Consider the following 13,182-nt stretch of genomic DNA (forward strand, 5'->3'; position numbering starts at 1 on the left):
CAAAAAAATAAAATATGTAGGAACAAACTTATCCAAGGAGGTGAAAGACCTACATGCTGAAAAGTATAAAACACTGATAAAGGAAACTGAAGATGACTCAAGGAAATGGAAAGCTATCCTGTGCTCTTGGACTGGAAGAATTAACATTGTTAAAATGGCCACACTATCCAAAGCAATCTACAGATTTAATGCGATCCCTATTAAAATACCCATGACATTTTTTACAGAAGTAGAATAATCCTAAAATTTATACGGAGCCACAGAAGACCCAGAATTGCCAAAGCAATTTTGAGAAAAATGAACAAAGCTGGAGATATAACCCTTCTAGACTTAAGACAATACTACAAAGCTGCAGTAATCAAAACAATGTAGTAATGGCACCAAAAACAGACTTACAGATCAATGGAACACAATAGAGAGCTCAGAAATAAACCCATGCACCTACAGTCAATTAATCTATGACAAAGGAGGCAAGAATATACAATGGAGAAAAGATGGTCTCTTCAACAAATGGTGTTGGGAAAGCTGGACAGCTACATGTAAATCAATGAAATCAGAACATTCCCTCACACCGTATACAAAAGTAACTCAAAATGGTTTAAAGACCTAAATGTAAGATGTGACACCATGAAACCTCCTAGAAGAGAACACAGGCAAAACATTCTTTGACATAAATCGTAGCAAAGTTTTCTTAGATCAGTTTCCCAAGGCAAATAAAAGCAAAAATTAACGAATGGGAACTAATCAAACTTAAAAGCTTTTGCACAGCAAGGGAAACCATCAACAAAACAAAAAGACAACAAATGGAATGGGAAAAAATATTTGCAAATGATGTGACCGACAAGGGGATAATATCCAAAACAAACAGCTCATGCAACTCAATATAGAAAAAACAAAACAACCCAGTCCAAAAAAGGGCAGAAGACCTAAATAGACGTTTTTCCAAAGAAGACATACAGATGCCCAACAGGCACATGAAAAGATGCTCAACATCGCTAATTATTAGAGAAATACAAATCAAAGCTACAAGATGTCACCTCACACTAGTCAGAATGACTATCATGAAAAAGTCTACAAATACTAAATGCTGGTGAGGGTGTGGAAAAAAGGGAACCGTTGTACACTGTCGGTGGGAATGTAAATTGGTGCATCCACTATGGAGAACAGTATGGAGATTCCTTATGAAACTAAAAATACAGCTACCATATAATCCTGCAATCCCACTCCAGAAAACAATGAAAATTCTAATTCAAAAAGATACAAACATCCCAATGTTCATAGCAGCAATGTTCATAATTTACAACAGCCAAGACATGGAAGCAACCCAAATGCCCATCAGCAGACAACTGGCTTAAGATTTTTTTCCTCAACTAAAATTCAAGACCGTTGTTGGAGGTGAGGTTACCAGTGAGCTTTTTAAACAATACACGTCCAAGCACCAGGACCTTGATGCTAATAACTGTGGCATGTGCTGCACGTGCTTTCCCAGCATCTCTGCCTCAAGGACTTTGGCTGCTGGAGCCCTTGTTCCACTAGCCCTGCCTCACACACAAGGTGCAGGCTGTGGTCAGACCCCCTGAGGAGTACATCTCATGGCCTGCACTCAGAGGCCACCAGGTGCTCTGCTCAGATGTCACCTTCTCACAGAAGTTGACCTGTGATGGAAGACCACCTGATGGAAGAGAAAAATAACCCATTAGTCACTTCCATCCTCTTTTGTTGCTTCATTTTCTTTGCAGCATTCTTACTGTCTGAATACCAATTGTGATTTCCATACCTTTCATATAACATTTTATTCACATAAGGATTACTTTTGTAAAGTTTTCAATTCAGTTAGATGGAAAGTCAACTTTTCTGTCGTTATTTCACTTTTTTCCTTTTTATTCTTAAAGGAGAATTCTCTGGATCACATTTCAGACATGGAAGAAGTTTGCAAAATTTACGAAAGAGGAAAGAGGAAAAGAAGAAAGGCGAGAGCAGCTCCGTAGGAAGGTAGCTGAAATTCTTCCAGACTTCCAGATGCTCACACCGCTGTGACTCGGGTGTACAGCAGTCAGATGCTCGGCCCGTGGGTAAGGAGTCCTTGGTGTGCCAGTGGCCACGGCCCAGTGCAGTGCTTGCAGTGCTTACAGTGGGAATCTCCATCAGTCCGTGTGTGTGTGTGTGTGTGTGTGTGTGTGTGTGTTTTATCTCCACCCACCCACATATGCACGCATATATCTGGTTTATGTTCTGTCACATACTTCTTGGATCAAAGAAATTCTTTTGTGAATTTGTATTTCCTTCTTTGATTTCTCCTAGGTTGCTAATCAGTCCACTAATGCATTTATCACAGCAGGATCATCCAAAGGAACAGTCTAGAGCTCTGCTGTTCAAATGTACCCTATGTATTTTTAGGATCATAAACTTTAAAAAGGACAAGTGTTTGCTTGCCTGAGACTGTGAAGAAAAATATGTCCTTATAGCTTAATGTGAATTGTTGACAAATGTAACTTTAATTAAATAGAAATTAAAAGTAGTGAGCGCTTAGAAAAGGAGGGCCAGTCATCTGGTACCTTAGCATCAGCAACAGGCATCCTGCCAGACCCTGTCCTTTTTGCCCACCTGATGGAAAACGGTGGATCAAAAGGCATTCTAGGCAGCTGCTGCAAAGGGTAGCAGTATATCCTGATTTCAGAGAAACTGGAGCACCAGAGATACTTCTCCTCAGTGCACTTTTCTAAGCATGAAGGGAAGTCCAAAAGCTAAAGCCTCTATCGAAGGCAGTCCAGCAATTTGTTAAAACGTCTGCTCGTGCTCCCAACTGCAACTTCTAAATAACACACTCGATCAGTCTTCCAGTCCTCAGCTCAGTTTGGTCTATGTATCAAGGTACTTATCTTGAATTCAAAGATTGTTTTAATGTTTAAGATGCTAAAGAATATAAAGACTGGCAAGACACTCCTGTGAATTGTCTGAGAGAGTTGCCTGCTAGAAAAAAAGTTTTCATTACAAAATACATGCTCATTACAACAAATTCAGGCAGTAAATGCACACAGTAAAACGAGACAGTCCCTTGCAGCCCTGAGGTAACTACTATTATTTGATAAGTTGAAAATTTGAGTTGGTAAAATAAAACTCTGTGTGTTGTTCAATAAATTGTTATTGTCTCTTACTTCCTAGAAGGGATATCTAGCCACACCACCTGCAAAATCACATATCCTTTTTCTATACAAAATGTATTATGATTTACTCAGATATGACAAAACATACTATATTGAACTTTATTTCTTCCACAATGTCCCTGTTCCCACTCATCTTTTCCTTTAATATGATTATACAGTCATCTAAAAACTCTTTTTAAGACTAATGGCCACTAAAGAAATGCGACTAAAAGTAACTCATAGTTAACCTCTTCCCATCTAAATCACTATCTGTTTTTACTTATCAATAGCACGGTTATAGAATATTGGCCGGTATTAGCCCCCAGAAATAAAATATCAATTTTATTTTAATGCCAAGCCAGTAGATAAGGGTGACTACCTCAAGTAAACCTGCCAGGGGCCTAAATAAATCCCATAAAGCTTAAGTTTTCTCTCTTTATTTTAGTTTTATTTCACCTCAAGCATCAATTAGAGATTGAGTCTTCAGCAGCCCGTATTCTCATTGGGCCAGCGAGGACTTTTTAATCTACTTATAGAACCTTCTAAAGAGACACCGGGAAATAACTTAGAAAATGACCTCCTTAGTAAGTGACTTAGTAAATGACCTAACGTTTCTTGCTGCACTCTCTTAAAGATATGATTTAAAGTGTTACTGCTGACAAAATGCCCAAATAAGCAGTATCCCTGGCCTACAAAACTGGAAAAGTAACCACAAGGAAAAGAATAGTTTAGGGCTAGGGACGGTTTAAGTCCACAGGATGGGGACATCTAGGTAGCCAAAGAAGCAGCCCAGGTCTAATGCAGGCTTTTCTTAAAGCAAAAGAGTTCAGGAGACACACCAAGAAACATCAACGATTTTCCTTAAAGAAAGCACTTTATTTTCCATTTAAACAACTTGGTCACAGTACGTTATTTTACATAAATGGCAGTAATTTTTAAAATCTCCACTTAAAAGGCCTTGTGTCTGAGTCTGAGGTGATAAGAGGATATGAATACAAGTATAAAAACAGTGCAAAACATTTAGCCCGCAGCGTCCAGTGTTGGCTTCACAAGTCCCCTTTAACGTTGCTGAATCAGTTTACGTTAAATTTAATATTAAATAAATTTTCCTGGGTTTCCTCTAGTCTAACATCAGACCCAGAAACGTAATCAGATGAAAAGGCTCAGAGGCCCCAACAACTCCAACCGGCAAATCACCTAGACCACAGGACCGTGACAAGCTGAGCTCTGTAACACGGCATCTTGTCAGTGGCGCCATATGAAGAAATAAGAGGATTTTAGTTGCATCGATAACTAGAATAGACTAGCTCTGCTTTTAAAGGTTTGCTTTTAAAGTATGAGTTTTCTAGAAGTTAAAGGTGCCATCGGGAAGGCTAGCTAGTAACGTCACAAGCCCATCTCGGAAACAGTCACAACCTCTAAGGAATGCGTCTCCACTAAACCATTCAGTCTTTGGCCTGCTGCTGATACTACAGTGAAACCCTTAGTGCCAACTCAAGTGCGGATAACTGCCCGTTAGAAACAGGATTAAATGTAGCAGATTTTGCAAAAAGTTCATATTAATTACAACAAACATCCACAACAACATACCAAATTTTATTCAGCAATCAGTTAAGCATAGCTCTCGTTCTCCCCCTGCATCACCTTGGCAATGTTTAATACAAAATGGCATACTTGTCAAGCTGCTGATGAGAAAACCAGATTCCAAACAGGTGCCTCAAGCAAAAGTCTCTACTATCCATTGCTTGTTTGAGGAACTGCTCCTTTTTAAAATGCAGGGTACCAAAATATAGCTAAAATGAAGTCATATAAACCTACTTACTGGGACGCTTAAACCTCACAAAACATTAATTTTTAAACATCCTGGTTAAAACTGTGCTTCTAGATGTCATATTTTTGCTTATATTAGTTGCGTTTTATAATAAAAAGCAAATGTCCTACCCAAAGGAAACAGTCTATTAAGCAGATGGTCACTATTACAGAGAACCTTACCAGCATTGTGTTTTCTGGCAGTGGAAGATTCTATTATAGAAAATTTTCTCTTGCTAAAAATTTTAGAAGTACCAAGGACTATTGCATAAGAGAAGGTTTGTAGCAGTCTTTCTGCTAGGCAGATGGTACAGTGGAAGACAACATTTACTTCATTCACCAAAGGAGACCACCAGTACTTGGAGAGCAAAGATTTACAGGATCCTAAAAACAGACACGCAGGTGGCTGACGTGAGAGGAGCAGCCCAGCGTCCCCAAAACACACTTCAGGCTTATCAGCAGCATGAGAGGAGCCTACAGGAGGGCTGCGGTCAATGGTCCGTTCACCTTAGGTGTGCCCAGCTATAAGCACAAAGTACTCTTTGGGGAGCGTAAGAAACATTTCTAAATACTGAGGGATTTTCTCCCTTCGTGCAATCCTGATCCTCAACTATTTCTCCCTCACATCTTTCAAGTGGACCCATTTCTCTCCCCCGGGAAGAGTACACAGTGGCGTGACAGTAATGGAAGTGGTCAGACTACAGCAGATCATTTACTCAACTCCACATCCAGTATGTTTAACAGAAACTGAGGATGTGGGGTGAAAGTGGGGGACGCACTTGTCTGAAATACGTCGGGGCGGGCCTGCCCCTACGGCCAAGAAACTGCGGTTACAGGTCCGCAGGGCAATTCCCCCAGCCGCCGCCACCACTTGCACCTGGGACTCATTTGTTCCCAGAGGCCTTGTCCTTTCAAAGGACGAAATCCCTCAAATAGCTCCAGACCCTAAAAAGGGCTGAAAGTCCAGGAGTACAGACCGAGGATATCCCAGAGTCTACAGAAACTGCTCACACGTAGCCCCTTGGTTGCTGCTCCTTTTGGTGCAAATACTTCAGCAGGCTTTTACCTCCACAGAACCACGGAGCTTTTCAAAGGCTTGAGCTTTCTTCTGTAAACTGCCAACCGTGAAGTTCTCAACTTCAAACAAGCACCTTAACTCCAATCAGCCAGAATAATAGACAAGGAGCTCTTCTCTGAGTGAGGGAAACGGTGAGTTGCCCCATCCAGGTAACCCTGTTGGGGGTGCACTGTTACAAAGGTGATGATCATTCCTAATTCTCCCAAATGACTCTGGTCTTCAGGGTTCTCCTCAGCTTCAGCACATCATATTTTGATTGTTGTTAAAGATTTGGCAAGAGGCCAAGATTACTGACTATTCTAACATTTCTATGAATTTTATTATCAATTGCTAGACAATCAGAGTTGGCTGTACATCTGGCATTCAAGAGACTACAAGCAGAGATTTCTGGCCACATGTGCTGTCCTTGACATCATTACTCTCTCTCTCTCTCTCATCTCCAACCCACACAGAAAGGAATTCGTTACATCACCTCCAATGTAAATTCCAAATGAATGCTTGATTCTGGACCAGGGACAGGGTACCACTGTACAAACCACAGACTCTGCTAACATCCCCAGACTTGCTCTTTGGCTCATCCTAGTGGAATACGGAGCCTATCGTTCACTAAACAATCCGTCTCTAGGGAGACCAACGACAAGCCTGTATAAAAATGTGGTGCCTGTCTTAAGGACAGCCTCGATTAATGGCAGGACTAGGGATGGTGCCAGCTGCAGAGGGTGGCGATGCTGTAGAAGTAGCAATATTTCTTCTCGACCTTTATAAACCTCTTGCTACAGCAGCATGCACAGAAAGACTGACTGAAAAAGCTGGCAATATTTTCCCTATATTAAGCTATTAGCCAAAACAAATTTAAGGGCTCATGAATTCTTTGGGGTTCCAAAAAAAAGTACAGGTACAAAACCAAATATTTCAAGAGGGTATTTTTCCCTATGTGAAGTTGCCTCATCTTAATTCTATGCCAGAATAGACCCACGTTAAATATTTAATCCTTTACACGTTTTCCGTTTTGAGATACGATTAAAGAAACAGTTTAGGAAGAGCTAGGGAAGAACAGTAATCTATTAATTAGTGGAAACCACATATACCCTGTTTCTTCTCTCCTAGTGAGATACTTTTATCTTGGGAAAGGTGAATGAGAAGTAATGTGCAAGTTAAGCGGGAAGACGTCAATCAGCCCCTCAGAAAGAGCTCATGCCAGAATAATGTGAACGCCAGAATACTGGTTTTTGCAACTTAGTGCTATTACTGACAGTGTCTGAATTACTTATATCAACAAAAAAGTCAAGCTCTTGATATTAACCAGCCACCCTGCCCACAAAGAGAGTAAAATCTTCCCCATAAGAGTGTCTGTTCTCGTCCAGCCGTTGTCACAAGTGTGCTAGCACCTGACCAGGCAACACATGGGAAGAGGAAAAAAAATTGTTGCCTACTGGAGTTACTTAGAGTAAATCCAAACAGAATAAATCCATAAGAAATAAGATCAATATAAGAACTCATCACCTAAACTCATGACCACTGTGCATTATACTAGCAATAATTAGGCTTGTAATTATTATCAACTTTCAAGATGAGATGACAGCGTAAATCCATTTGGTCATCTTCTACCCTGTTTGAGTAGGTAATGTCTAATACTTCAGAAAGAGAAATCCCCATAACTGTACAACATGGTATTTGGGGATCTTTTTTTCACTCTGAAATGCTGAAAATGGACTGGCTTCGATATTCTGACCTGAAATATTTTTTCCAGTCTTAGGAGTCTCCTAATAATACTTCATACCTCTCCGGTGCTTTAGTTTTTCGTTGTTGTTCAGTGCTTTCCACATACCGCATCCCTCTCGTGACCCTCCCGTGTCCCCCCGCACAACCGCTCTGTGAGGTAGCCAGGGCAGCATCAGTACCCCACTTGACAAATGAACCTGAGACTCAGGGAAGTGACTTGACCAAGGGTCGCATGGCTATTAGGAGTTGAAAGAGGGACTAGAAACTACCCTAATCCAAAGCTCTTTCTCCCATACTAATGGGTGGCAATTGCTTCTGTCAATTTCTGCATTAGCAATCCACATCCTTTTCAACTTCTCGTGACTGAGTTAGTTAATAAGGTGACTGGAAAGGAATGGCTCTACTTTTACTGCTTTGATATAAAAATCCCTTAAATTGTGAAGTCAGAAAAATTAATTTCTTCCCAGTCCAGTGCCTAAACCTGAGCATGGCCCTATAATGCCTTTAAGAAACTGGGGATAAACACAAGCATCCTGCGCGTACCGGCGTGCAGGATGCAAGGGAGCAGAGGGAGGAGCCCCCCTCCCGCCCCCGGAGCCGTACAGAAGGCACTTCATACAATGTCCTCAGCAGGGTGGTGGAAGGGGCGCGTGCCCAGGGTGGAGAACTGGTGCCAGTTCCGCAGGAAGCCCCGATTGTACTGGCCTGTGTCCACGATGAGCCCGCAGAGCAGCCGGCGCCCCGTCTTCTGTCGAAGGGCCTGCTGCACTTCCCTCTCCGTCACGTTGTAGCTGATGTTTATCAGCTGGATCAGGAAGATGTAGGCCATGCCCCCCACGATGATCACAGAGTACCACACGCAGGTGAAGCACAGAGCTGAGCTGGGAGCAGGAAAAGGCAGGTCAGGGCGGCCAACGCTTCACATTCAGAGAGCTCTCCCCACGGTAACATTTTACACACGTAGTACTTACTCCTAAGGACGCTGGCCCCTTCCCTGACTACCCCACTTGGAAGATACTTTTCTCTCCTCGGAGCGCCAATAACCTGCTTCACTTATGACTCTTAACATGTTCTATCTTATGATTACCGGTGCCTCCTTTTCTAGGACGTGATGCTAGAACAGCAGGGACTGTTTTGTGTGTTTCGTGTCCCCCACACAGCCAACAGTGTCTGACACGACCGCAGTCAAGACCTGTCTGTTGCATGAATAACTCCTAAATTGTTCTTAACGCAGAAGAAAACGGAGGCACTGTGAGACTGCTGTAAACGTCCTCAAGCGGGCTGTGGGTGGGAACCGAGGAGCAGTGCTAAGGTTGCTCATCGCCGTTCTCTTGCGACAAGGCTGACGAGCGCAGGTAAAGGACAGCTCCCAGCACCGGCAGCCCTTCCCTCGTCAGCTCTGAAGGAGCACCAGGGGCACCATCGCACTTCCAATCCCGCTTCCAAAACCAAACAGCGTCACCCAGGACAAGAAAGCTGCTTCCAGCTCATTAATAAGATCGTGAGGGGAGGCTGCTGATTAACGTCTGCCAATTGAATTATTTTCAAACATCTGCACGTGAGTTCGCGGAAAATTCATTCAGGATCTTCGTCTGTTAAGCTGAAAGGGACCTCAGGGATGATTAAATTGCCACAAAGAGGAGGAAAGCTGAGGCCCAGTGAGGAGACATGAATCGTGCGTCCACAGCACTGAGAACACAGTAGCAGGACTGTGTCCCTCATTTCATTTACGGGGCCCACAGAAAGCCTAGAAAACTCATGCTCACCAGCGTACAGGCACAACGACCCCCAAGGGCCTCTGCTTTCTTCTCGCTCTTTGTGTTCAAGACACTCCCTGCTTTGTCCACACAGCACCCCTCTGCGGGCCCTTGTCTGTACCAGTCTGTGGACAGATCTCCCCCTCGCCACTGCAGACCCAGACATTCGTGGGCATTAGAACAGATGGGCCCTCCTCCACAGGTTAAGTTCCTGTCTTCTCTGTGTTGAGAGTCTTGATAGGTTGTGAAATCCTTCAGTGATTACTATTCTTAGTGGGTTGTGATAAATGTCCTAAAGCAGAGCTTTCGGGGACGGGGTGGGCAGGGGACTGGAACAAAACGAAAAAGTTCCCACTTCCGCTACAGCATGGAGATCACCACACTGTATAAATGGGCCCCAACCTAAAAACACTGAAGGAAATTCTGACCTAGATACCACAGTAATCATGAGTGGTGATTAAAAAAAAAAAAAAAAAAAAGTAGAACAGGGAAAAAATCAATGGAGGTTAAATAGAAAAGAAAGGTTACAGAGAATGTAAGCATTTCACGAAAGGGTCAGAAGCGGTAAATTAAGACTGGGCTACAAAGCACCAGGAAACAGCAATAAAGTGAGAATTCCCCCAATAAGGAGCGACGAAAGACACCACATCCATACCCAGAGACTGCTACTTTAGTTATCATTTCAGCTTCACGGTGGCTACCTTGGGCACGCTAGTGGTCGTTTGACCCTGAAGTCCCTGAGCAAGCCTAGTCCTACTTGTAGAGCACTGGTTCCTCACTTTTTAAGGTCAACGTTCCTTGTGACATCACCCAGAAAAATGCACGTATCCACTGCACAACTGTGTGTTGGCACTTTCAGGGATACCCAGCATCCCCAGAACCTGTCCTGTGTTCTGGGTGAGAACCCCTAACCTAGCAGTGAATCACAGCCCCGTACATTCACTGCAAATCCACTCCCTCTTCCGTGGGGCCCGTATGGGGTATCCATGTCTCACCTGTAATTTGCATAAACTCCAGGGCAATAGAAGAGAGCTGTGAAGACACTTCTATCTGTACAAATGGTGTCCAAGGTCAGCGTTATCCCGTACACCGAGGTGAGCAGGAAGATCAAAAGGGCAAGCATAAATGCTTGATGATTCGACTCTCCGACACAGCTATTTATCCTCAAAACAGCACAGAGGGGAAGAAAGCAAACATGTTTTAAAAAGTTCTCTAATAGCTCAATAAACAAGAAAGCTTTTAAAACAGAGATAGTGTGAATTTCAGTTATTAAAAAATAAGTTCTCTTGTTTTTCAATTTTAGGGAATTAAAAACTCGTCTGCTGAGAGATGTAGTCTTATATTCTCCGCTCTTTGCAAAGTGAAATCGTATCATTAGCTTAAGGACAAGACTAAGTAAAAAAGCAGAACTTGGCTAACAAATCTTTCTAGATATTAATAAGTGAAGTCTGTTACCCAATGTTAAGAGAGTTAACAGTGTAATCACCCCATAAGGATAGGATGGTATCAGAGTTATAAAAACTTAAAAATGCTAAATCAGAAGTATTATACAATGTGGGAAAACATATATTACATACACATATTAATAAAAGATCCCAAGAGGTTAGAAACACAGTGTTGGGTAGAGAACTCAATAGTATGCAGACTACTTGTCAGGTACAGAGTCCCATGTCATGGCCATCTGCAGGGCAGGATGACAGGCACGCCGGGATGCTCCTGCGGGCAGAGATCTCACAGGCGAGGCTGTCAGAACCTCTGCAGACCAGCGCTTGTAAATGGGCCACCACCCTGCACACACGCACGCACACACCCAGGTATGCACGAGAATAAATGATGAAGAGAGAGAAGAGGAAAACCTAAAAATGAAAATACCTGCTTACTCCTAAAGACAAAGCCCCAGAAAAGAGCTGTCCCTGTTCATGAGCCTTGAACTTAAGGTCTGCTCCTGTGTCCTCCAGGGCTGTCTGCACCCTCACCCTGTCCCACGTCCCCTTCTGAGGGGGGAGACTGTGACATGATCAGAATCCTAGATAAAAGGCATAATTCACTGACCATGACTGCCTCAAGAGCAAGCTGCAAACATGCCACTTACAGCATTCATATCTGAATCAATCACGCTCCTTTAAGATTTATTCAGTAAAGCTGCAACATTTTCTTTAAAAGTTGCACCGCACATCTTACGGGTGTCCTCAGGTGTCCTCGTTTGACACTGGCCAGCAAAGAGGTACCCAAAAAGCCCATTTCTGCGCCACTAACCAAATAGGGAGTTATCTGGCAGGGCCTTAAGTCAATAATGTCAACTAGAAATCACTGGTAGCATCAAATGATGACGGATACATGGTCAGAGGATCAGAGTCACCTAAAAGTACAGGAACACTTTCTTGAGCTCTGTGAGCACAGGGAGATGTGCCTATAGTGTGTCTGATACATTCTTTTTTAAAAAGTCATTCCACTGTAGACACTTCTCTCTTAGAAAGGAGACGATGAGGGGCAGCTCAAAAGAGAAAGCGGGGAAAAGAAAAAAAAAAAAAAAAAAAAACACCTTCAGGAAATGACTGAAAAGAACTAAATCTGTGAAGCTCAAAAAACTGATGACTAAGTGGGAACATCATAACAGCCCACAAATATCTCCAAGGTGTAAAGCCGGGAAGGAGAGAAATTTGAGGATGGCACAAAGGAAGAGCAAACCCGGCTAGAGAGTCTCACGTGAATGTACCCTCCGCCAGCCTCCAGATTTTTCCAGCATACCAGACGCAGTGATGATCCATCCTCCTCACGCAGAAGCCGCAGATCCGGCAGTGCCACGCCCGGGCCGGCCGCACCAGCCGGCACTTGGCGCACCAGTCCTCCTTCCCCGTGGCGGGGCTTCCGGCCGACGTCCTGGGGCAGCCCTTAGGCTCATCCTTGGGCGCGCGGTTGTTGAGACCGCCCGCTGGGTCTGCGCCGGGGAACCCTTTGGGCTTCTCCGGCCCTGTCCTGTTCAGGTATTCCGTGTGGCTGCCGCTTAGAGATCTGTCACCGTTTGCTGGGCTCCTGAGGTAGCCTGGATCCTTCTTGGCTTGGCACAAGGCTAAGAGTATGAGAAGTAACCCGCAGGTAAGCAGAGCCAGCTGAGTGGGCCCTACACGCCCCCTGGGGACCACCTCCTGCAGGAACACGTAGTACATGTAGCCCAGAGAGAACAGTCCGAGGCTCAGGAAAAACAGGGTCTGTTCTTTCCTTCTGTGAGTGAGGTAGTAGTACCACAGAGCCAGCACAGGGAGGGAGGTCAAAACCACCACCCCCAGGAGGAAATGCCACGAAGCCACTCGGAGGAAGACAGGCAGCAGGAAGAGTGGGGGAAGGAGGCTAATGTTAACTTTCCTGGCTCCCCTAAGCCAAGGAATCCGGAGGCGGTCAGAGATGGTATCCATGATCCTTTCGTAGGTCTCGGGCTGCACGGACTTACACGTGATCCATCTGTTCAGAGAGAGCACAGAGAAGGCACCTCCGACGTGTTTGTTGAATTAAAAACCACTCAACACCGTAGGCCAGACAGCAGGATAAATGATAAAAGATGCCGAAGACCAAGCATTCTACTTCCTTACTATTAAACACGAGCTCTTCAGATTCATGTATAATTTTTTAATACGAACGAGAAAATGTTTAGATATTTAACAGAACTATTTCTCCA

General features: G+C 43.7%; 2 protein-coding genes across 11 annotated transcripts in view; one reads left to right on the plus strand and one right to left on the minus strand.

The window, feature by feature from the left end:
* The window catches only part of CCDC191 (coiled-coil domain containing 191), a 104,713-nt gene extending 101,575 nt beyond the window's left edge, over positions 1–3,138 (plus strand). For 3 of the 5 annotated variants that reach the window (XM_082460159.1, XM_082460160.1, XM_082460162.1), the window contains one exon: positions 1,893–3,138. In XM_082460159.1, coding sequence (XP_082316285.1) covers positions 1,893–2,037 — 145 coding nt within the window. In that variant the 3' untranslated portion in view covers positions 2,038–3,138. The remainder of the gene's footprint in view (positions 1–1,892) is intronic. The other 2 variants (XM_082460158.1, XM_082460161.1) reach the window with 1 other exon arrangement.
* Positions 1–13,182, minus strand: part of ZDHHC23 (zDHHC palmitoyltransferase 23) — a 49,871-nt gene that overhangs the window by 33,824 nt on the left and 2,865 nt on the right. For 4 of the 6 annotated variants that reach the window (XM_082460196.1, XM_082460201.1, XM_082460200.1 and 1 more), the window contains 3 exons: positions 12,258–12,968; positions 10,505–10,672; positions 3,999–8,633 (listed from right to left, as the gene is read on the minus strand). In XM_082460196.1, coding sequence (XP_082316322.1) covers positions 8,366–8,633; positions 10,505–10,672; positions 12,258–12,968 — 1,147 coding nt within the window. In that variant the 3' untranslated portion in view covers positions 3,999–8,365. Of the gene's footprint in view, positions 1–3,998; positions 8,634–10,504; positions 10,673–12,257; positions 12,969–13,182 lie in introns of those variants that run through there. The other 2 variants (XM_082460198.1, XM_082460197.1) reach the window with 2 other exon arrangements.

Source organism: Balaenoptera physalus (genome assembly GCF_965194825.1).
Source record: "Balaenoptera physalus genome assembly, chromosome: 4".
NCBI lineage: Eukaryota > Metazoa > Chordata > Mammalia > Artiodactyla > Balaenopteridae > Balaenoptera > Balaenoptera physalus.